At 43.4% G+C, this 26,058-nt stretch overlaps 1 protein-coding gene across 1 annotated transcript in view; it reads left to right on the forward strand.

The window, feature by feature from the left end:
- The window catches only part of LOC120237306 (calcium-activated potassium channel subunit alpha-1), a 549,540-nt gene that overhangs the window by 346,116 nt on the left and 177,366 nt on the right, over positions 1-26,058 (forward strand). The window contains exon 3 of the mRNA XM_039240526.1: positions 24,686-24,747. Within this exon, the coding sequence (XP_039096457.1) occupies positions 24,686-24,747 (62 nt within the window). The remainder of the gene's footprint in view (positions 1-24,685; positions 24,748-26,058) is intronic.

Genomic DNA, 26,058 nt, shown 5'->3' on the forward strand with positions numbered 1-26,058 from the left:
GTCTTCAGGAATATTTTCACTCTATGAAAAAAAGCTGTTTATATAGGAATTTCTGTAACACTTGCAATGTAATATGTTGTGTGTCTGCTCAGCTTTCCTTCTCAAAACTGACTAGCAGTGGGAAGGCACATAGTGGCTGGAAGACTTATTTTTCCTTTTAGCTGTGACATTTTAATGACTGTACTATCCCTCTGTTTCTACCCTGAGCTGCGATAATATTCTTTTATAAAATAAGACATGTGATTCTTAACTTCTACTACACCAAATCCTCTATCCCTCGCTTCAACTGTTGAGTTGCTTTGGGTGACCCAATATAGCAGGGAAGATTATTTTTGTCTTCACCATCATGACAAGTTCCTATAATACTCACATGAGGCTGGGTTTTGGAGACTGCTTTGTTATTTCTAGACAAATGCAGGAGCAAGGAACAGTAGCTGCATTTCAGTCCCAGGCGCTAAATATTTGTTGCTTTTCAGGATTCAGTGCTAGGACTCAATTACACTTCACACATTTATCACTCCACTTACTTTTGATACATTATTTCCCCAGCCATTCTAGCCACACGGATCCTCTGCTTCGCAATTCCTAAGGTTTTTATCATCTGTCCTACTGATAGCTCCATTTAACCATAACAATCTGATATGATTGCCAGTCTATTTGTTGGGTATTCATTTTGTCTCCCCATGAGACATACGTTTTTGTTAAAAGAGAGAATCCTTTTTCACATTTCTCTTTTGTCCTCTGTAACACCTAGCAGGTGGCCAGAGTCACTGTAGGTGCTGAGCAAATTCTTTCCAATTTCCTAAATGCAAATGGCATTGGCTAGACTTGAACTAAGTTACATAGATTGTCACAAAGATCTAAAACAGAGCAAGCAGATTATATACATATAACCAGCGGGACTGACTTGAGAACGGGGGTGAGCACGGTGTCATTTAGCGGGATGGGCAGCCCCTGGCATTGATTAATGGAAGGGTATATCTATCCCTTTAATTGTTTGAGTGGAAAGGAAACGTCTCTAGCATTCTTTTCCCCCCTTGGATGAACTATTAGAAATTGAAAGATCTCAATAGTCCATTTCCATAGGAATAACTGTAGACTTTTCAGGCAGGTTTGAACACCAGCACCCTCCCCTTGACCCATGGTGCTTCAGGTCAAGCATTGAAGAAAGGAGATGAGTTAGAAGGACAGTGCAATAATCTGGTGAAAGATGATAGTGCCCTGGATATGGTTGGGTGCTGCGTGAAGATTGAACTGTGTGAAGTTTGGGTGCAGTTAGAAGATTCCCAGCTCTGTGCCATTCCCTGCTGTGGGACGTTGGGCAAATGACCCAGCAGCTCTGGGCCTCAGTTTCCTCAGCTATAAAATGGAGGTAATAGTAACTATTTTTTGTGAGGATTAAATATGTTACTGTAAGTGAAGTATTTAGGATAGTGCCTGGCACAAAATATGTACCACATACATGTTTACTGCTGTTAACATTATATTATTATTATGTTATGTGTTGTATACTAAGTTATTATATAGTTATTATGTTATTAGTATCCTCCCCAGCTAGGACCAGGCACTAGCTTTTTGACATCTGCCTGCTGTGGATTTGGTTCAGGTGAGTTACTGGATTAACCTGTCTGAATCCTGCACAGACCTCACTCCTAATTCAAACACCTTGAACTCAGTACCCACTAAACCTGGGTCTGTGCAGGGAACTTCGCATGCATGAGCCAGCAGCGTCTGTTTCAGAGGTGAAGAAACTGAGGCCCAGGGGGTTCAGAAACTCCCATGGGACCACACGGGTCAGGTTAGAATCAGGTTCCCTGAGTGTAAGCCCATTATACATGACCCATGTATACAGTGCCAGCTCGGCAAGTCTCCCTCATGTCTGCTGTACATACCCGTTGCTGTGGGACGCCCTCCTGGGCAATTCTTCTTGGCCTGGATCAAGGTTCTGAGTTTGCACATCTGGAGCAAGGTCTGGGCATGTGCATGTCAGCAGGCATCTCTGGGGCTTCCGGTGCAGCAGGTGTACAAAGGGTGACTGCTAGGGGGTCTTCTTATGGAGGGGATTATCAAATTAAATCAAAGTGCATAGCAGGCAACAATTCTGTGTGTGTCTTCTATGCCCGCTCTGAGCAGCAGCCCAGTTAACCAGGGAGGCCCATGAATCACATTTGTCCGTGAGGACAGGAGTGGCTGGGAGAAGCTTCATGAATAGAACCCCCCCAGACTGACGGTATCTGTGACTGTGGAGAAGAGTGAGGATGGCGCATGGAGGGGCACCGTTTGGGGAGAGGCTCAGGTGGAAGGAGCAGCATGTGGCTAGCATGGTAGGGACTCCCACAGGCGCTTTCTGTACTTTCTGTGGAGACCTGAGGGGCTTTTCCTGCAAAATCAGTGGCTTTTCCGCAGTGCATTCCTCAGCTTTCACCAAGGGGACCCTTGGAGGGGAGATGGGAATCGGCATAACCTTTGGCAAGACACATGGGAGAAGAGGATTGTATGAATGGGTGGGACGTTTGTGGGTGCCATTCCCTGTCTTCTGGTGGCAGTGCGGCCCGTTCCTCTTACCTCCCTCTCGCCTTCTGCTGAGCGATGATGGCCGTCAACAGTATTGCTGTTAGTTGTGGTTTTATAAGTCTTGTGCTTGAGAGTAGCTTGGCTGGCTGTCTCCTCTCTGAGGGAACAGCCACTGGGACTATGGCTAGTTGAAGGCAAGCCCTTGGGCTTTTCCCTTCCCTCTTCGTCATCCAGTCTCCATATTTTGCCTTTGCTTCTGCTTATAGTCGGGCCTTGGACAAGTGAATTCCTCACTGGATCCCGGTTTTCTCCCCTAAAATGCAAGCCCAGTGCTAGATGTCCTTGATGATTCCTTCCCAGAGAAACATTCAATGACTTTTTTGAACTCTTGGAACCGTTCTTGGTGTTCAAGTTCTCTTGGCTTTGAGGACTTCTCTTTCATTATTAGATACTGTCAGAGCTCACTGTCTGAGCAAGGGCCCAGATTCCTGGGTTAATTCCCCTTTGAACTTCCTGCTAACCTGGCGCTAGTCCAGAAGTCACAAAGGGAATCCTGATGCCCAGGGCCATTCCCTCAAACATTTGTTCATGAAATTTCCATTGGTAAAGGCTCTCTGAAGTCAAACCCTTCCTAATGGGGAGAACCTGCTGTCTATGTAATTGACCATCCATGGCCATCCATTAACTATCCATGAAGGAGATTCTCAGATGATAAACCCTTCCATACACCTGATAGTCATTGCCAAGCTTTTTCACTGAAGCACGTATCTGAACAGGGACCTTAGGATTAATCACTGGGTATTGGGGTGCCTGGGTGGCACACTCAGTAAATTAAGCAGCCAACTCTTGATTTTGGCTCAGGGCATGATCTCACAGTTCATGAATCCGAGTCCCACATTGGGCTTTGTGCTTATAACGTTGAGCGTGCTTTGGATCCTTTGTCTCCCTTCCCACTTGTTCTCTCGCTCTCTCTTTCTCTCTCAAAAATAAATAAATGTTAAAAACAAGGGGCGCCTGGGTGGCTTAGTCGGTTAAGCGTCCGACTTTCGCTTAGGTCATGATCTCACGGTTCATGGGTTCGAGCCCCGCGTCGGGCTCTGTGCTGACTGCCAGCTCAGAGCCTGGAGCCTGTTTCAGAGTCTGTGACTCCCTCTCTCTCTGACCCTCCCCTGCTCACGCTGTCTCTCTCTCTCCTAGAAATAAATAAAACATTAAAAAAAATTAAAACAAAAAACACTGGGTGTGAACTGCAGAGAAAACAACAAACATCACCCTTTCATCTAGAGGGAGACAGTCTCCTGGGATGGTGGACACCGTGGCAAGCCAAGTCCACTGCCATGTCTATCTTTATTGCTTCTTTCCTCAGTGTCTCTCCCTACAAAGCTCCCCATGAGCTTGCTTGTAACAGTGAGGTTTACCGTCCAATAGAAAAGAAACCCTAGGGCAGTTGGCTAACCGACCAACCTTAGCTCCGTTTCCTCTGATAATCGGTAATTATCAATCACCTGCATTCTCCCCAAAGCTGGATACAGTCCTTTCCTTTGTATCTCTGGGACAGCAATGAAACCAGGATTAGCCGGCCAAAGTTTGTGATGCCTAGTATGCTTGTTTATTTTTTTGGCTCACGGGCTGCCTTTGCTAGGATGAAATAGTGGGCCTTCCGCTGGGCATGGCCCAGCAACTCCACTAGTGTCTGTGCTTTATTGGGCAATAAATTAATACAGAGCACTGCCAAGGAAAGAGATAAATGGATAAGACAGCAAACACATTTTTAACAAGGAAAATGGCTTTGTTTCTCAGTAGCATCATTTAAATGATTAGCTCAGTAATTGTGCAGGTTCCTTGATTGGGAGTGGAGGAGGGGATCCTGATTGAACGCATCTCTGGGAGGAGCTGTGTGGGCATCCTCACTGCCTGTGGGGGTTTTGCGGAAGAGGAGGAGGATGTGGGCCCTGGGAGAAGCTTGCATTTTCGTCACGAGTGACACAAATTCTGCTTGGGTTTTCAGCCTATAAATAGCGTGTGGTTCACGGCGAGCTGTACCTGCAGGCTATAATCAGGATAGTCACACTTGAAGGAGTTAGGAGAAATCTTTTATGATTTGTCATGGTCATTAACTGCATCCTATGGTTAATAATGGTGAGAGGGAAAGAGCAAGGAAAAGATAGACCCTGAGAGAGGAGGATTCTTGTTTGCAACAAAGACCTCACAAAACCCAGAGAAATTCTAGATGTCAGCATAAAGCAAGACCCTCAAGACTCCAGCGAAAGGCAACAGAAAAGAGAAAGTAAACCCCTTCCTTTCCTGTACCTACATGTAAACACCAGATTATACATGTCTTGGCATAACTAATACCTAGGGAGGGTGTTCTCCCCACCAGGATCTCAGCTGCATGAAGGCTCTTTGTGCCTTGTTCTTTGCAATGTCCCTCATGCCGGGAATGTTGCCCAGCTTATAGTAGGAGATCAATAAATGTGTGAATAAAATAACTTATAAGTGGACTGTTTTCCACCCTCCATATTTTACCCATTATTCCTTCACAGCTTAATTATACTTCCCCCATCCCCTTTCCGATGGTTCTGGCCTGAATGGCCCTTCTCTCCTCCGCTTACTTGATTAACAGTACTTTTCTTTTTGGAAAAGAAAGAATTGGAAATTGAGTCTTTAGTCTGGGCCATCTTTTCTATTGTCTCAATTTGACATTAAACTCTTACAGTATTGATTTTTTTTTTATATCCATTTCACAAACCTTTTCAGGTTGCTATAAAATTTTTATCTGCGTTTCTCTAGGAATAGATGAGTTGCATAAATGTGAATTCAATTTATCTTGCAAAGATAATAGCTTATCATAATAGACCCTTCATGTAATAAGGATATCAGAAAATAATTTTTGCCTTCATGGGATTTTTTTCCCCCACTTCAAATGATTGGTGTGTATGCTTAATTGCTCAAGAACTCAGCTTTCTGTAGAAACTGAATTTATGTTTGCATGTGACCAACCTCCTAATTTTTGTTTTAGAAAGACAGAAAGAGAAAAAGAATGGAGGGAGTCAGAAGAAGAGAACAAAAGAGAGAGAAAGAAAATATGGATGTATACTGATGGCCATAGCTTACTTTATTATGAGTTTTGAGGGCTTACTTATGGCTATCTTATAGAAAGTATTTGTAAATACTATGCAAGTGCCATAGGATTTAAAATTGGAGAAGAGGAAAGACAAATTAATGCTTCTCCTGCCTTAGGGGGTATATCTTGGTGACTTCTGATAAAGGGAACTTTTCAAGCTTTTCTCATCTCTGGTGTTTATAATGTTTCCATGTATCTCTTCTTGGTAGGGGGTTTAGAAGAAATGGCAGCTCTTTGCCAAGGAATTGCTTTATTGGAACAAGTCATTTGCAATAGTAATGTGTTTACTAAGATAAGTGCCATTTTAAATGTAGCGTGCTGTACCCCTAGCAAAGAATCTTAAAGATGACTCAAAGCTTTTTTGAAACATTGCCATATAATTAAAGAAAACCAACTTCAATGATCTAACATTTAGCATTATTTTTTACAATTTTACTCTGAGACTGGAAAATAGTTACAAAAATAGCGTCATTTATTTTATTTTATTTTATTTTATTTTTTGTTTTTAATATAATTTATTGTCAAATTGGTTTACATGCAACACCCAGTGCTCATCCCAACAAGCGCCCTCCGCAGTGCTCATCACCCATTTTACCTCCCCCCCATCCCTGCATTCACCCTCAGTTGTTCTCTGTATTGAAGAGTCTCTTGTGGTTTGCCTCCCTCCGTCTCTGTTTGAAACTATTTTTCCCCTTCTCCTCCCCTATGGTCTTCTGATAAGTTTCTCAAGATCCACGTATGAGTGAAAACATACGGTATCTGTCTTTCTCTGACTGACTTATTTCACTCAGCATAATACCTTCCAGTTCCATCCACATTGCTACAAATGGCATGATTTCATTCTTTTGTTACTAGAAAAGAATATGTATTCTGTAAAATAACGTCATTTAATTAGAAGGAGAAATATGACACACATCTAGATGTATGTATGTATATATTTACTTAATTTTACAAATTATTATTTGTATAAATAGTCCACTATGTATGACCAAGAAGATTAATTTAGGGACTCTGCTTTATCCTTCCCATTAATTCATCAGCAAGTATTCATTGAGGATGTGCATTATGCTGGGCATTAAGAAGGGAATGTAACATTCAAGACCCAACCTCTGGGGTTAGTAGTCTAGTTAAGGAGACAAGACATATACACAAAAATAGTTAACCATATGTATCAAGTAGTATGGAATAGAGTGTCCTCAAAATATGAAAAATGAAATGTGCTTTGGAATACCAAGCAGAGAGAAGTGGGGAATGTATACATTAAGGAAGGCATTCATTCATTCATTCATTCATTCATTCATTCAGCATTTCTGTCTAAAGCATTTGCTATGTTCCAGCCACCGACCTAGGTGTTGGCATTATAGTAAACACAAAACAGACCAGGCCTCTGTCCACACAGTTTATCTTATCTTGACATTAGACAAGTGGTAAACAAGTAACAAGTACATAAACGAAGTGATTCCAAGGAATGATAAGCCAATGAAGGAAATGAAACTGTGCTAGGGGACAGGCCAGGGCTGTGTACACCTGTGTGCACACGCATGCTCACTTGCATACCCATGATGTAGCTTCAGTAAGGATAGTCAGGGAAGGCTTCTATGAGGAGCTGGCCTCATATCAAGCCTGAATAAGGAAAGGGAGCTTGCAAATGGGGTGACATTCCATCCTTGCCTTGAAGAACCAGGAGGATATGATTTGGAGGACGGGAAAGGAACAGACATTGTGGAGCATTTCAGACTATCTGAGCTCCTTTTTCCCTAAGGCATAGGGTTGTAGTCCTCTGCCTAAGGAGGGACTCAGTGAGTATTTCTCAAGTGTATCTGTGAATGACTCTGGCAGTCAGGAAGTTGGTAGCTGTTGACAGGCAAGCAAGTGATAATATATGTATATATGTATATATAGATATGCATCTTTCAGTAAGATCATTCTGGAATGAGAGATATCAGCGTGCTAAGTGCCAATCGGCAGGCATCCTGCTGGAAATTTACTTATTTAACATTTAATTATAGAGCACTTACTACATGCAAGATGCCGTCTTGACTGCTTTACAAATATTAACTTAGTTAATCTTTAGAACTCTTTGAGGTAGGAGCTTTTCTCACTCCCCTCTGACAGATGTGGGGACCAAGCTATAGAGAATGGTAAGAGTGCTCTACTCAAGGTCACATGGCGCCTAAGTGTCTGGGTACACAGTCTAGCCCCTAACCACTGTGCTTCCTTTCCGTAAGAGGAGGAGGCACCCACATCACTGAGAACATTTCATAATGTCCTCATCCTAGATTGGTAGACAGAGAGGAGGGACCTTTTAGGTTGGTTAAGGGCCCTCAAGCAATACTGGCCAGAACTCTCTGTAAGGAAGTGAACGTTCTTTCTGTGCTGTCCGATACGGTCGCTGCTAGCCTATTAAGCACTTGATGTGTGGCTAGTGCAACTGAAAAACTAAGTTTTCCAATTTTATTCAATTTTGGTTCATTTCAATATGAACCTCAAAACTGAAGCAGCCTGAACTATTTTTCTGTTAAATACAACTCTGTTGTTTCACTGGGGCTAATTTACACCAAATGCCACAACAGTTGCATCACATAAGATACTGTTGTATCGTAGTAGGTGTGATGGGTGCACAGGGTGTTTCTAGGAGCCCCTTAATAACATTCAATATTAACTGCATGTTGACACAAAAGGAATTTGCACCTGTAGGGTGAAATGTGAAATATCTTCAACATAAATATCATTATTTTTTAATTTTTTAAATAGGTGGCTAACATTTAAAACGACAATTTAAAATGACAATTTAAAACAACAAATGTAGTCATTTCTATTGGATGCCACTGGCCTGAAGTTAACCCTCAGGCCACTGGATAGGGTGCTTGGTCCAAGGGAAGTACCTCTTGTGTTTTTGGTAGATGCTGAGCCTTCGTCCTGATGACCAGTTCTCCATGGAACCCTGGGCTTCATGTCTTTATTCCATTTCCCAGGGACCAACGGGGAGCTGTTGTGACACAGGTTTTGCAGATGCGGAGCCGGGAGACAGAGGTTTGTGGGAGCTCACACATTGCACATGGCCCCCAGTTTGCTAAAAAGGATATGGATTTGGTTGGAGGTGCAGGATCTTTGAACCAGATCCTACTCATGCTGTTCTGCTCTTGCCTGGACCGTTCTTTAGCCAGGACCGAGGTGTGTATTGCCACTGGCAGGGAGCAGCTGTCCACCCCTTCCCTCGCGTGAGGGCCCAACTCTGCACCTGGACCCAGAGGTGCCAAGGAGCAGGGGTGAGGTGGCTGTGCTTGTGGGAAACCACTGCCAAAGCATTTGGGCTACTGAAATGCAGGCAGCAGCAAAAGGCCCAATCAGTGCAGGCCTCTGACTCAGGCCCAGTCCCTGCATGGCATCTGCGTCCCTAGAGGTCTGGCATACAGCAGCCTTCCTGTCAGCCTTGGTGTCAAGGAGGGCCATCATGGGGGTGTGTGACCGAGGTGGGGCTCCTCAGCAATTGGGTTGACGGAGGACTGCCTTTCCAGGGTCATTCAAGTGGAGATTTTGGAGAACTGGGTAGTTTCTCCCTTTACCAATGCAGAGCCCTGACTCTCTGTGTTGGGCTTCCATTTACCCAGCCTCCCGACTGGTACATATTCCCCTTCCCCTCTGCTTTAAGATTCTTCCCAACCACTGCTGAGGTTACTGCAGTTTTCATATACGCGTAATGAGTGGTTTTACCTGGGCTGCACATTGGAATTACCTGAGGAACTTTATTTTCTAAACCATCTGAAAAATACTGATGCCTTGTCTTACATCCCAGAGATGCCGCTGTCATTGCTCTTGGGTATAACTTGGTGAGCTGGGTTTTAAAAACTCTGAAGTTCTCCTTTTCACAAAGGAACGGATGCACCAAATGGACCTTTCTCAAAATGTGTCAGAATATATAGGGCATGGGGGTCCAGTGTGCTTGCTGAAAATGCAGATTTCTGAGTCATCTGTCAAGCCTTTGGAATAAGAATATTTAGAGAATTTAAACAAATGTTTAACAAAAACAGAATTTTTGACAAATAGCCCCAGTGGATCACAGGTACACTGTGCTGTCAACATCACTGTATTAAATTATTAACAACTTCATATGGATTTTTTTGTTATTCCTTGTGCATTTTAAAAGGGCCAAGAAAGAAGGTTAATGCAACATTCAAAGGAAGTAATCTCTACTGAATCTCACTGTTAAATTTGGACTTCATAAAAGAATTTTCTGTTATTGGGGATGGGAGAGAGGGCTGCTTATGGTTTGGGAAACAAGTGGGATTAATGCATACCTTTTGTGTCCCCATTTTGGGAGGCATGGTTCTGCCATCAAAGCTATCCAAGAAAACCTTCCAGCCCTGATGCTTCTTCACCAAGAAAGCTGATGGAACCCCACAAAATTCCACCAGGGGAAGGTTTGGGAGATGCTGACAGTTTCCCCACCTGAAGTTCAGTTGCCTTCAGTGAAGCATCAGATGAAGTTAGGGAATGCTGAGAGTTGGTGCCTTGTCTGCTTCTGAATGGCCTGATTTTTCAACAGAATAAATGGAAGGAAGGAAGGAAGGGAAGGAGGGAGAAGAGAAGGAAAAGAGAGGGAAAAAAAAGGAAAGGAAAGAGAAACAAGGCTTTAAAAAACCCCCAGCCACCCTGTGTAGTTGAACTAGCATTTAAAACAAAATCTGGAATGGCAACTTAAAATGACAATTGTGATTGCTTCTGGAGAGAATGTGTCAAGCAGACATGCATTCTTACGAAGGTCAGCACAGAGCACACAGCGAAGCCAGATTAGTGGCAGAAGTTTCTGGCAGGGAGTGGAGCTTGAAGCGAGGGAGTTGGTCTACCTTTCCTCTGTCTGAGACACGTCTGGGGGAAATGGCCAGAAGCCTGATCTTTGGTTCTGTTGATTTTAGAAGCCTTGTGGGCAACTATCTGTTAAGGCTGCTTCTTTCCAACAATAAAGGAAATAATTTATCGATGAGCTCCCGTGTTCCTTATGTGGGACTTCTGGATTACTTTGTCTGGAAACAAATCTTCTCAGCCACACGGTTACAAGTCTTAGTTGAAGTATGTCTTCAGAAATCTAAGCTTACATATTGGACATGGAGGCTTTAATAGTTTTATTAGCAGTAGTGGTATGTCTAAATTCATGAGATTCCTTTCTATGGAGAAGATTCATCAACTTAGTTAAAAACAGCACCAAAACATGTTGCTGGCATTATCGAGTGCATTGAACTAGAGTATGAAAATTATTTTGAATAATATTTCAAGATAGAGTTCTGGCCAGTTATCTCCCTTTTGGAAGCCTTAAAAATTCGTAGATATTTTAAGGGAATTTTGTCCAAATAGCACATACCCAAAACAACCGATTTAAAATGTTTTTACACCCATCTTCAAAGAAGACAAAATGTCTTCAAAGGAGTGACTTTTTAATTTTTTCTGATGGTTTAAAGCAATGATTCTTAAACTATGGTCCCTGAACCAGCCACGTCATCCTCAGCTGAAAGATGTTACGGATGCAAATTCTCAGGGTCCCCCAGACTTATTGAACTGGAATCTCTGGGATGGGGTTCAGCAATATGTGCGTGTGTGTTTTTATTTTTTATTTTTTTTATTTCTAGGAGAGAGAGAGAGAGAGAGACAGCATGAGCAGGGGAGGGTCAGAGAGAGAGGGAGTCACAGACTCTGAAACAGGCTCCAGGCTCTGAGCTGGCAGTCAGCACAGAGCCCGAAGCGGGGCTCAAACCCACGAACAGAGAGATCATGACCTAAGCGAAAGTCGGACGCTCAACCGACTAAGCCACCCAGGAGCCCCTGTGTGTGTGGTGTTTTTAAATAGAATTTATTGTCAACTTGGTTTCCAAACAACAGCCAGTGCTCATCCCAACAAGTGCCCTCCTCAATGCCTATCACCCATTTTCCCCTCTCCCCCACCCCCTATCAACCCTCAGTTGGTTCTCAGTGTTTAAGTCTCTTATGGTTTGTCTCCCTCCCTCTCTGCAACTTTTTTCCCTCTTCCCCTCCCCCCATGGTTTCTGTTAAGTTTCTTCTGATCCACATTATGAGTGAAAACATATGGTAATCTGTCTTTCTCTGCCTGACTTATTTCACTTAGCATAATAATACCCTCCAGTTCCATCCGTGTTGCTGCAAATGATCAGATTTCATTCTTTCTCATTACCAGGTGGTATTCCATTATATATATAAACCACATCTTATCTATTAATCAGGTGATAGACATTCAGGCTCTTTCCATAATTTGGCTATTGTTGAAAGTGCTGCTATGAACATTGGGGTACATGTGCCCCTATGCATCAGCACTCCCATATCCCTTAGGTAAATTCCTAGCAGTGCTAGCAATAGGTGTTTTAACATGCCCTGCAGATAATTCTGATACATACTCGTATTTGACAACCACTGTTCTGCTGCCGCATAAATGTCTCAAGAGGCTTTGATGCTGGGAGCCTCATCTCGGCATCTGCCATCCTGCTTTGCGCTAAAATCAAAACTAGAGTTCACATTAGATAAAGCAAATTTTACCATTGTCTCCTACTCTATACCCTGTGCCAGCTCGACCCTGAGCCTGCAGTGAACACTTGGCAATCACATGCAATGATGAATGAATGGATAGCCGTAGAACGTGCAGGACGTTCAGAGGAATGAGTTCTTGTGCAGAAAGATCTTATAATGGAGAGGACAGGGAGGGGATTTCAGTGATCAGGCTGGGGCAGTGCTTAAATGCGTGGTTAGATTATGGCAAGATCTCCCAAAACCCTGAGAAGGTGACGGTTCTCCCCAACATATAAATTGAAAGCTTGGAAAACCCATACGAAGACTAAAGGACCCCGGCTCAATTCCGATTTCTCCTTCGTAACTCTGTCAAAGCTCTTAAAAATAGGAAATAAAAAAGTCTTCCTATGTTTTCTGGCTCCTGCCTTATTGAAGATAGACTGTGTGCCTGGTCTGCGGGTAGAGAGACTGAAGTATGAAGGAGACCTGAACATCATACACATGCTCATCCTCTTTTTTTTTTTTTTAAGTTTTTATTCATTTATTTTGAGAGAGAGAGCACACGCTAGAGAGGCGCAGAGAGAGAGAGAGAGAGAGAGAGAAGGAGAGAGAGAGAGAGAATCCCTAGCAAGCATGCAGAGCCCGATGCAGGGCTCAAACCCACGAAACATGACACCATGACCCAAGCTGAAACCAAGAGTCTGAAGCTTAACCAAGTTGAGCCACCCAGGCTCCTACTCTTCCCCTTTTTAAATGGCCTTGACAAGACAATAAATGGCATTATATAGACCATTCTCTTTCTCCTCTTTTGTATTTAAACTAAGTGTGAGGCTGAGAGAGGCAGGAAAGCTATATTACCTGATCATGTTCCCATCCCTCCATCCCTAACATGTGCCCCATGGGAGGGGAACTTGTGGTTTTCTGACTGTTGGTGTCCGGTAAGCCAGAGCCCCAGATATGCTGTGTGGCAGTATTAGCATCTGATCATCACTGAGCCGCAGGGAGATACGTGAGATGTTGCAGAAATTAGGGCAGGAGCTGGGGCTGTGGTCCAGCCTTTCTAAATTAGCAGTGAGGCAGTGTTTGGTGGGGCATCCACCCCGATGCAGTACATCTGTAATGACATGTGGTGAGCTTTGTGCCGCTGACCCTTGCCTTCTGATTTTCCATGCTGTTGGATTGGGAATTTGTGAGCATAAGGAATGCTATCTTGTGAAGATTTCCACTTCTTCCAGGAAAGGTAGCTTCTTTGTAAGAATACAATAGTATACTATATATATATCTATATATATCTATATATATATGGACACATATATGTATAATATAAATACATATATTTATAATAATATATTACATATTTATATATAATATATATATAAATATAAGTTATATTTATAATATATATATATTTTTTCAATCTGAGGTGAGGGAAGGAGGGAGATATATCAGAAGTGGACAGGCTAGAACCTTCTCTTTGGAGACTTGGGTCTCAACCCATCATAAACCTTAGTAAAAGGGGCCTTGCTGGTTTCATTCTTACCTAGATGGCATTTGCCAAAGCCAGCCCCTTTGTTATGGTCAGCAAAAGAGGAAATGGAGTGTGGTGATTTTGAAACCAAGCACATGAACGTGAAACTTCATGGCCGAGCCCAGTGTGGGTTGGGTAACTGATTCTGAAGCCTGGTCAATGTTTTATTGTCGGTTGAATGGTTATTTATCATCTTTGGCCAATTCTCTTGATGCAGAGGGCCTTTGGTGGCATTGCTTTGTAGGGTGCATTGACAATCCTTTTTAAAACAGCACTCTAATGGCAGTATCATTATTGTAAAAGATGGAAATTTTAGGATATTCTAGGGATGACTTTAAGGTCCTGCTAACCCACTAAGTGGCTGTGACTAAGTCAGTACTGCAGCTTGGCCTTGAGGTTTAGACCTTGGGGATTAAATGTCCTGTGCCTATTACATTATCTTCTAGAGGACATTGGTATATGTTTTAAAAGTGGTTTAAGCCAGAGGCACACATCCTTCCCTTCCCTTCCCTTCCCTTCCCTTCCCTTCCCTTCCCTTCCCTTCCCTTCCCTTCCCTTCCCTTCCCTTCCCTTCCCTTCCCTCCCCTCCCCTCCCCTCCCCTTCCCTGGGAAAGGGTACATTCTTTTAAAATTCTCAGTCATATCTGGGACTTTAGCTATAGTTATCAAAAGACAAAGTTGGTTCTGGCTCTAGTCAGAAACCCTGATCCCTGAGAAATTCTTAGCCTCCTTTGGGTATCAGTACTAGATGAGGCTGGAAGTGGGAAGGGAGGGTAGGAACCCACATAAATTCTCTGTGGCTAAATGAGATTAGATTCTGGAACTAAGGGAGAAATTCCAGCTTACTGCGGAATAAGGCAAACATCCCAGAGAGGTAAGAGTCACATGTATATAGTATAAGTTTCTCAGAGGTACCCACCACCATTGAAAGGAGAGATATTAGTATCCGTCTGGAAAGATGATTGTGTTTGAATTTTGACATTTAAATATATTACTGGATTCTGCTTGCAGATTCTTAGAATTTTCCTTCTATTTTTTATTGTGATTAAATTCACGTAAGATTTGCACTTTTAGCAATCTGTAAGTGTATAATTCAGTAGCTTAAGTACATTCACAATGGTGTACAGCCATCACCACTATCCATTTCCAGAACTTTTTAATCAATCTACAGAAACTACATATTAAACAATAACTCCCTATTCCTTACCCCAGGCCCTTGCAGCTACCATTGTATTTTGTGTCTCCATGAACTTGATGACTCAGGGAGCTGCATGCAAGTGAGATCATGCAATAATGGTCCTATTGTGGCTGGCATAATTCACTTAGCAAAATATCTTTAAGGTTCACCCACGCTGTTGCATGTGTCAGATTTTTTTTCCTTTTCAAGGCTGGTTTTCTGTTGTACATATAGATCACATTTTGTTTTTCTGTCATCGATCAGTGGACACTTGGGCTGCTTCCAGAGCTGTTATGAACTTGGGTGTACAAGTATCTGTTTGAGTCCCTACATTCATTTCCATTTTTGGCTTTAATATAAGAATGGCAAGATTTGAGATCTAGGGCAAAGGTGGCCATAAATTTAGTCCTTGGTGATGGAAAGTGGCCACTGGTGACCTGATAGACCTCCAGAAGTTTTCTAATCTTATGAAACTAATTAAATTAAAAACCCAGTTGGCCAGCCCCACACGCATTTAAGCCAGGACAATTTCCCCAAAAGCTCATTAGCTGCAAACTTGGGAGCTTCACCAGTAGTTGGAACTTTTTCCCCTAGATTTTTCAGTAATTAGACAGGAAAGGTCTCTCAAACTTTCGACCTCAAATGGAACATTTTATCTTGCTTGCCAGTGTGCCAGTTTAATGCTGTTGGTAAAAATGTGTGAAAATCAGCCTTTTAAGTTTTATGATGCAACGATATAAGATTTCAGTGTCATTAAAGCTCGATTCTCAGGAAGGTCACAGGTTTTAGGGAAAGTTTTCTGACTCAATGTTACAATGGCTTTCCATCATTTCAGTTTCTTGTTTCAGTTATAATAAGTTGAGACCTTCAGAGGAGCACATTTGAGCTCTTCTATATTTTTGTGTTTTGCAAAATGAAATGAACATGGTCAACAAAACCCAAGATGTCAGATAGTTGACAGCTTCACGACATTTGGGAAACACTGACCTGCAGAAGTTCACACAACTTGTGCTCTGGAGTTCTATCAACATGAGCCCCCATAAGGGAAGAGATTGGCCACTGACTTATAATTAATGCCCCAGATTCTTCTTTGGGGGAAATAAAGAAGGATCCAGACCCTTTTTATCTATTCCATACTAACCAGATTCTTCTCTGCCCTCTACACAAAGCTCATTATTGTACTTAGTTTGTCTATATACCAGCAGACGTGTAATTTAAAATAAAATTTTTCTTAGTAGCTTATATTAAGGAGCCCTGTTATTTTCCAAGGCTTTGGTTTTATCTATGGTCATTTTGAAATTACCTAATTTGCTCAGCATAACTATACCCTCAAGTTCCATCCACATTGCTACACATGGCCAGATTTCATTCTTTCTCATTGCCATGTAGTATTCCATTGTATAAATAAACCACATCTTCTTGATCTATTCGTCAGTTGATGGACACTTAGGCTCTTTCCATGATTTGGCTATTGTGGAGAGTGCTGCTATGAACATTGGGGTACATGTGCCCTATGCATCAGCACTCCTGTATCCCTTAGGTAAATTATGCTGAGCGAAATAAGCAGAGAAGGAGAGATACCATATGTTTTCATGTACAGGTGGATTAGGAGAAACTTAACAGAGGACCATGGGGGAAGAGAAGGGGGATAATAGTTGGGTAGAGGGAGGGAGGCAAACCATGAGAGACTCTTGAATGCTGAGAACAAACTGAGGGCTGATGGCGGTGGGGGAGAGGGGAAGGGGGGTGATGGGCATGGAGGAGGGCACTTGTTGGGATGAGCACTGGGTGTTATATGGAAACCAACTTGACTACAAAGGGGAAAAAACTATGAAGGGGAAAAAAAAAGAAATTACCTAATTTGGAAATGGACAGAGGCACATTGCTAGGAATGTGGTTGGTTAATAAATGTTTAAATAGAGACCCAGTATTTGTGATTAGTTAGTAGAGTATAGGTTTATCTCTGTGTTTCTTACAAGGTGTATGTGTGTATACATATACACATGATACAGATATTCATGTATTACTTACACACTTATATTTACATTGGTTTGTGTCTCACCTCCTTATGACATGTACTTCACTGTGTTTCCACATTCCTGGTCCTGTTCCTAATTTAAATTCTCACCTTCTTTATATAGCACTCCTGACATCTACCACCTTAATTGAACCTGTTATTTGCAAAGACATAGTGTCTGTCCATCTCGTCTCTCTATGTGGTGGCTTGTTTCTTCATAGTCCAGGGACACCTGGACACTCTGGTCCTCTGTAGTCTCTTCCATCTTTGTGCAAAACCTTTTCTCTTGAGGCTCCTGCCGTGCAACTGAATCCTTGCCCTGTCTGCTCTCCATCGACCTACCCGCAGGCTTCTCTGCTGTTCAGGGTGGCTCCATCCCTGACCCGTCTCCCTGCCACAGCTCCAGGCCTTTTTTCTTGGTCTGTGCACATGATCCTCCTCTCTAGCCCGTGTGCATGCCATACCCTTCACCTCCTCAACCATGATGCTTTCCAGCCCCACTCCATTCCAGCCACGCGTCTCTTGGATCCTGCCTTCCCAGAAACCTATACTTCACATCCTTCTGGAGTTTGAAACTCCAAAGTCTCACTCTGTGAAGGTCCATGTCCTTGTAGCTCCCTTTTGCTTTCACTACGCCTGGTCTCCAAACTTATTCTCCTGGTTTTTTTCTCCAAATATACATTTATTTGATAAATATTGATCGAGATACTTTGCCAGCTTCTGGGAGCTTAGTGATGAGTAAAAATGGACAAATACCCTGTCTGCATAGAACTTGCACTCCAGCAGAAGAGAGAGAAATTGATCAAGTGATTGCACACAACAAAAATGTAAAATTGTTGCTATGCTAAGTTCTGCAAAGTGTAGACTATGCTTATGGGGGAACTTACAGCATTAAGTGACAGGAAAGTAGCAGCAGAACTGAGATCTGAAGGATGAAAAGTATATGGAGGGAGGTGAGACTGCCAGGAGGAAGGAAATGCTTCCAGTGCAAAGGCCCTGTGGTAGTTGGGAGTAGGGAAGCGCACATGGTGAATAAGAAGAACTGAAATTTCCGTTAATTGGAATTTAGTACAGAGGAAAGAGTCCAGAGTTTTCAGGGTCTTTTAAGCTGTGTTAGGGATTTTTTTTTTCTTCATACCAAAAGCCAAGGAAGTCATTTGAAGCAATTTAAGGAGGGAAGGCCCTCTCTAACTTGTATCTTGTGTCCTAAAAACCCAGTCCATTCTATAGTGAGTATGGTTTTAAAAGTTGCATTTTTGGAAGCACCAGATTTAAATGCCCCCAAAGGCATGGACATTTTCCCTAGGCTTCCTTACATTTGAATAAAATGTAGTTTCCTCTTATCTGGAAGTCCTATGTATTTTATAATTCTAAATAGTGACTACTGAAAGCACTTTTGTCTTTTTCCTTTCTTTCATCTTGAATACATCTATACTTAAACTGTTGTTTGGAGTCTTGGCTTTCAGTGAATCAATTTGCTGCAGTTTTTTGTAAGCACTTCATAAGTCAAAAGTATAGTGCCAGAATGTTATTTTGGAAACTTAGGGGACATTTGGACGTTTAAATGGCACTGTCAAAATATTGGTTTTATATTTTACAAATCTTTTGTTATGTAGGATAACAAAAATACCTTTCTTGGTAGCAAGATTATATCTTCTATTGAGAGTGGTTTAAGGGTGAGGAAAACATTACTGGCCAGATTGAGAAGAAAAAAAAATCCTTCTTTTTTACCCTTAAGAAAACACAGATAGTCAGAGTATGAGTTTCTCTCACATACAGAAACATAGACTTTTCAAAGAATCACATGAGCAGGAGGAGAGGGGACTGGGTGAGCCCACCCCTCAATTCCAGGTAGCAATAACAGAAAGAGAAACACAGTCAGGAGAGAGCTAGTCCATGGCCCCTCCAGATTTTGTTGTAGTTTTGTGAGATGACAGGCTGCATGAGCGATTGATTGTGCTACTGGAAACACAAAACTATGAATCTAAGTGTCCATTGTATTCCCACTTATGATTATCTGAAAGAGACATGCCCCTCTGACACAGATTAGTGACATATATAACAGCCATCAGGCTGCATATCACCCATGTGCAAATGGCATTCCATTGGCATAGAAGAGCACTGCCTTTTCAAGCCAAACGTTTATAGTTCTTTTGCTGTGTGTCATAACCTGGTAAGGTCCTGAACCGATAATCATATGTTCTAATTCCCCATTTCACAGATTGGGAAGCTGAGTCCTGGAGATGTCCAGGGATGTGCTTAAGAGCATACTGCTTACTGGGGCAGAGTCAGGATTCAAACCCAGGCAAGCCTGCTGATGGGAGGTCTGTGCCCTCTGCGCCACGAGTCTGCTGCCAGCCCACATGGCACCTGTTCTTTGCCACAACAGACAGGTGGAGCTGGGGTGTCGGACATTCCCTTTCTTCTCCTTTGGTTTTCCATTCTCCCCTTCGCCTTCCACTTTGGGTGTTTGTGATGGCAATTCTGTTCCTTCTGCATCCTCTCCCTCTTTGGACATCCCAGAAGTGTTGGTTTATTTGTGTGGCATTTACCAAAGCCACAGGGGACTCCTGAGTAAATTAAACTTCTGGATTCCATGCTTGTTGTGGGCAAAGACCAAGCCTGACTTTGCTCTTTAAGTTTTCTATTTCCTTCTCTCTCCCTCCGGGCTTTGCACCTAGGAGTCCAATAAATGTTTGTCCGAGTTGTTAAATTCACCGGACCAAACATTTTAATTTGGATGTTGGAATGATGTTATCATGCATCAACAAAATGTCCCCTCGTTGCTTTGCCTTGAGAGTTCTCAGGTCTATTGTTTTTATATAGTGAATTTTATTGTATATAAATTATAACTCAGTAAAAAAAAGTGATGTGCCTTAGGGATTCTATATGGAAAATGGTCCATTTTCAGAGAGGTGGCGGCTGCCAGTAGCTGGTGAGGCCCCAATCAAATACGCAGAATCATTAATTAGGGTCATTTGTTAGGCTGTGAGGTGAGCAGAATGTCTAAAACCTCCCCAGGAGAGAATTGATTCATCCCCCTCTCTGTACTTTTCCGAGTACTTCTAACACGATCCTCAAAGCCTGCAGGCCTCATACATATGTCCTAATGGGCTAATTGTTAAGGCGACATTTGTAAATTAATCCCTGACTTGAGCTAAGTGGTTTCCCCTAATGGCTTTAATTCAGTGACTCCCATTCTTGGCCATACATCAGATTCACTGGAGGAACTTGTGGAAAATAGAGGTGCCCAGCTTCCCCTCTCCCCAGCTCGCCATCCTCTGCTTCCAGGACAGGATGAGGGCACCTGGGTTTTTTGTTTTGTTTTATTTTGTATAGTTTTAGAAATGCTACTCGAGTGTGATGATTGTGGTGGTAGCCGCCTTTATGAGTCTCTGCTCCAATCAGTGTCTAGAGGCCCTCGCAGACTGTGTCGCTGGAAGCACGTGAGGGTCCAACTCAACAACTTGGGACCAGTTTCTAGAACAGGCAACGTGCCTAGGAGCCCACCTTCCTGACTCATTCATTCTGTGTCTGCCTTCCTGGGACTGTCCTTTCCTTGACGAGTTCCAGTGACCTGAGGGGGGCTATTCTGTGCGTTGCTATCCTGTTTCCCGTTTTTATGAGCTTTTGAAAAATGTGGAATATCTTCAGGGCCTGCTGGAATGTGAATCATGAAAATATCTGTGAATGCCCCCTCTCTGTTCTCCATTTATCATCAGCCTCCTGGTGCCAAGTGGTAGGGGCAGACTTTTTCTTTTAAATGCTCTGTCTCTGTGTCTCTGGGTGTCTGTGTTCCTGGCATTCTTCTGTGCAAACACATGTCATGTTTGATCTTGAAGTTTTGAAAATCAATGACATAAGAGCACCATTGTTTCAGTTACATTTGTCAAATCGTTTTTGTTTTTAGGTATCTGGCACTCTGTAAATATCACACCGTACTTTGTATTAGCACACAACATGTGGGTATTTTCAGTAAACCTGAAATTACCATCCCAAGGGAGCCAAGATGATTTGGTGAACCCAGTCTGGGAAAGCTAGAAAGCCTCTGGAAAGATCGGCACACAGTGTGCCCTCAGAGGGAATGCTCACCCTGTCCCACGTGTCACACCGTGCTTACAAGATCTTGTTTGCGACGGTGCTTTGTAAAGTGCATGCTTATTTTTTTTAAATATTTTTTTAATGTTTTGTTTATTTCTGAGAGAGAGAGAGAGAGAGAGAGAGAGAGACAGCATGAGCAGGGGAGGGTCAGAGAGAGAGGGAGTCACAGAATCCGAAGACAAGCTCCAGGCTCTGAGCTGTCAGCACAGACCCCGACGCGGGGCTCAAACCCACGAACCGCGAGATCATGACCCAAGCTGCAGTCGGACGATCAACCGACTGAGCCACCCAGGCGCCCCAAGTGCGTGCTTATTATACTGTGTTTTCCATGGCCTGGCTGCTGGAGGGCTGGTGTTTTTCTGTCTCTGGTACTTTGCCTTTCTTGGCTTCATCTTACCAGGTCCCTTAGGCTTCAATGTCCCTGAGACCATCAAGGTACATGGAAGAACTCCCAGTGGCCTCCCCCTTACTGAAGGGATATTAGAGTAGCTGTTACATGTAGGAAGAAGGGACTCTTTGAGGACAAAAAGCATATTGAGACAGAAGCCCCTGTTATTCCTGCCCATCCCTAACTTCTCCCATTTATGTCTGCACCCAGTCAATCTCTTAATGCATATTGACTATACCCATGCCATCCGACTGAGCACGGATTGCATAATAGCACAACATTCATCTATGTAAAGATTACTCTACAGTGGAGTGTATCTCATGACTCAAAGGGGACTTCTTTCATGTTTCCTAGGGCCTTAGGAGATGTGAAATAAACACTTCAGATAATTATTTGGGGGTGCTCTGTAACAACCATTTAGGCAAAAGAATCTGATCAGTTTGTGTCGTTAGACTGAATTTTTTCATATTTAAACAGAGTTCTCAGACAAGGGGCGATTTGTCAGAGAGGGAGAGGTAAGAGATGAAGAGAGCGAGAGAGAACTAGTCCTTTGCAGGGCCCCATAGAAGACGAAGCTTTGTTGGATCCCTATGTTCATGGCCTGATCCAAAGGGCTGATTCACTTTCTGCAGCACCTGGATCCAGGTTGACGATGTAATCAAGTTTGACATGATAAAAAGCCATGTGGCAAGTTTAAAAATCACATGCACTGTTGCCTTAATACTGAGAAGCAGGTGCCCCCCTCCCCATTGATTGTTTTATTCCTGGAGGCAGGTGGGTGGAAGAGTTTGGACACCTTGTACCTCCTCAGGAAAAAGCCTTCCGGCTGAACATGTTGACCCAGGAATAGGTGCACCCATCAGCAGCTTCAGTTCTTGGGAGCTTTGGAGGTCATTTTCGTCCTGGATTTCTTCCCTCCCTTACCCTATCGCAGAGATGCCACTATTTGAATTTGCATCTTAAGAAGATAGCAGGAGTCCTCTCCTCCTGTCACTGGCTGATTTGCTTAAATAAGCTGCACAGTATTCCCTGTCACAGAGGCCGAGCGAAGGCAGCTGGGACAAATTAGTGTCAGCCACTTTGTCTGGCCCCCCCAATGCTGGGAAACCCTGGCTGTTGCTGGATAGCTTAGATTTTGAGCTTATTTCATAATGATGTAGATGCCATTTGCAAGGGCTTCCATCCTTTTTCCTCTCCTCTCCCCTCTGTCCCTGCCCTCCCTGCCCTCCCCTTACGGCCTGTATAGACAGCTCTGACCAAAGCTCAGCATTCACACACACACACACACACACGCACACACACACACAGCCCAGCTGACAGAGATTAGGCTTGGGTCAGCCGTTTATGAATGAAGAAGAGGTCCTTTCCCTGTGTCCTGGCCACGCCCCTTCTCTTTGCAGCATTTTGAGAATGAGGTCGGGGCGGGGATCTAACTGCTTGTGTCTCAGAAATAGCAACACAGATCAAAATTAATCTTAAGCTATTTGTTTTGCTGCCTCATTCAGATAATAGAGGGAAAAGCTGAGGCTTGTTTATGCTTTAGTTTGTTTTTGTGCATAACTTTGCAAAGAATGAATGAGTGTGTGTGAAGGAGAGTCTAGGATTAGCCCATCGGGGGATTAGCACCAGGTAGAAGGTACTTGCTAGCAGACAGCAGGGTTTCCTTGGATTCAGCTGCAGCATAGTTTAGTTTTTGAGACAAAATGGAAGAATAAAATAAGCCCCAGTGGTGTACTGTTTTACCACTTCCCTTTGTAAGGATAATTTGTCAGGTGCTATGAGGCTGCATCTTCCTTCCACAGTGTCCGGCAGTTTGTAACTGTCAGTGTTAACTGTGTGGTCCTCTCTCCATCCCGGGAGCTCCATGGAGTTCTGCAGTGTTTTGAATGAATACCTTATGCAGATTTCGCTTCCTATTGGCGACTTTGGTTTACACACACAATACAGCTATGTGTGCAACACAATACAGCTATGTGTGCATGATCCTCTCTCTCTCTCTCTCTCACACACACACACACACACACACACACAGAGCTTGACCATGCCCAGCCATTACATAAATTGGGATTCATTTCTGTTCACCAGCCAATGCCACAGTGATGTCAATATGCAGATAGTATGATGAGGCTGACACTTCTCTCCATCTATAGTACCTTTAGGATATTAGTGTGTCTAAAAGCTATCTGTTGAGCTCTGGCACTGTGTGTGGTGGTGGTGGTGTTTGCTTTTGTTTTCAATCTTAATTATTGGCTCTCCATGTCTGTAGTTTTGAGTATCTATTAAGTTGTCCTACTGGTCTCCTCTGTGAAAGACTAAATAAACTAGGAGGTGGAGTAGGGACAGAAGTGTCGGTATCAGCCTCCCTGCTACATGTGCAATGGATGGACTTCAGTGTGACAAGTATCCTTTGAAGGAGATGCCAAACTGTCTTTCATATCAGTGGCAGTTAATTTTGAGTGCCGAGTGTAAAGATGAACAAGGATTCTTGTGTAGCTGGCCCAATGTATTACCTAATTTGGCTTCCCACACTTGAACTATTTCCAGAATACTGAGAAGTGTTTAACCACACACACACACACACACACACATGTACACACACATATACCCACATTGTGTGTACACACATTTGTACAAGCAGCAAATTTATGTTTTTCAAATCGATGTTTCTCGTGTGGAGACAGGAAGTAAGTCAGGGATTGCACAGGGCTGGGGATAGGGATGGGGATTAACTGGTCATGGACATGACCGTGACCCATGGACATGAGGGCTCTTACCAGGATGATGAAAGTGTTCTGGTACTAGAAGATCATAGCGATGGCTGTACCGCTTGGTCAATTTACTTGAAGTCATTGATTGAATTGTATACTTAAAATGGGTGAATTTTATGGTATGTAAGTTATATCTGGGCAGAGCTGCGAACAATGGGTATTCCCGTATCTGACTCCTCTGGGCCCAGGTTACACATAATGTGACCAGCTGTATCACCCGAATTTTCACTCACTCTTTTCCCATTGGAGTGTGCTGACTTCATTGCAGAGAAGCTGGGCCCTGTAATCACAGGGCTAGAAGAGACCCAAAGCCGTAGATACAAGAGTCTACCCTGACCCCTGTCGGCCAGCAATGAGGTTGCTGCCCGCTGCAAGGTGCGGAGTCAGCATCAGGGTGTCCTGTGGGGGGGCCTTGAGGGGCTGAGATTCCCAAGCAGGCCCCAGAAAGCAGTTGGAACCCTTCTTCCCAGCTGCTGCCGCACATGCGTCCAAAAAAACCCCCAAAGCTTCCCAGTGTCGGCTCAGAAGTGATGGCATTTTCCTCTTCTTTTGCAGGTTGTCTTAGTCTTTGCTCTCAGCATTGGTGCCCTTGTAATATACTTCATAGATTCGTCAAAGTGAGTATTCAAATACGTTGTCTTGCCCCCTTTCCTAAAAATAACTGTGAGCCTCTACATTGATCAATTGATTGACTTAAACACCAAAATTTGCAAGAGTCTTTTGAATGTGGAAGGATTTCAGAGGACAGCGGGACTACTCTGTGCTAGTTTTCTGAATGGGAAAACAAGCTCTCACAAGGAAGGCTACTTTGATTCTGCTGGACTATGAGGGAGGAAGAGGTATCCAAGGGTGTTATTTATTTTTGCTGGATATTATTTATTTTGATTGGCTGTTTCTTGTTGAAGTATTTGCACTGAAGATGTCAAGAGGTTAAGAGAGCTTTGGTGTGAATGTCCAACCACTGGGAGGGCTACAGGTACCAGCCAATGAGGGTCTAAACCATTCTTGCCATGGTGGTAAGGCCCTCTGCTCATTAGGGTTTCCGATGCTTTAATCTTGTTGGAGGTCTCATTAGGAAGTGCGGCTCTATCCTTTGCAGCTACCAAGCTGAATATTCAGCAGACGCATTGCTCGCTGGTGCTTCTTCAGTTGTGAAGGTCACTGATGGGACGGAGGAGTTCATGATGACTCCCAGAGGTGGAGACCCATGGCCATCTAGGATTTCATAGGGTGGACATCCGTGCAGACCCCTGGGGTGCCAGTTGAGTGAACTGGGACTCTAGGGTGAGCCTGAGATGGGGTCTTGCAACGAGGTAAAAGCTTCATAAGAGGCAGGAGAGGTCACTGAGGAGAGCTGTTAGGTGGTGGCCAGCTCTGTCCCGGTCCCTGCAGGTGTCACCCCAGGGGGGAGGCCTCGTTTTTTTCCAACTATTCTACTGCAGACTTGAGGCTGACAGCATCTGGGAATCTGGGAAGCTGGAGCTGATCTGATCTGACACGCCTTTTTGTGGTGACATGTACTTGAAATCTGGACAGTGGACTTGAGATCTCTGCCTATATAGTCTACTGTGAGAGTGTTTTCAACTCTTTGAACTCTATCCCTGGAATGGCTGTCTACTAGATTTTGATTCCAGGAAACCTGCTTTGTGTCCTTGTTGGAGTAGACAACAAGGGTGCTGAATTCTGAGCTTAGTGCTCTTTCCCTGTGGCTCAAGATGGTAGTAATTTCATGCACGCCTGAATTCTGAATTTCTCAGAGGCATCTGGTCACCAGCCAAAGGATTTTGTGCAATTGGGTGCTGAGGCCAAAATGCCATGTCAGGGAAAATAAAGAAAACGTTTCCCCTTAATGACTTGTCTCTGGGAATCAGCCAAATCTGAGAGTATCAGAGGTCCTTCTGTCCGTTGCCACACATGAGGCTGGACTG

This window comes from Hyaena hyaena, unplaced genomic scaffold, assembly GCF_003009895.1.
Source record: "Hyaena hyaena isolate Hyena2069 unplaced genomic scaffold, ASM300989v1 scaffold_176, whole genome shotgun sequence".
Classification (NCBI taxonomy): Eukaryota; Metazoa; Chordata; class Mammalia; order Carnivora; family Hyaenidae; genus Hyaena; species Hyaena hyaena.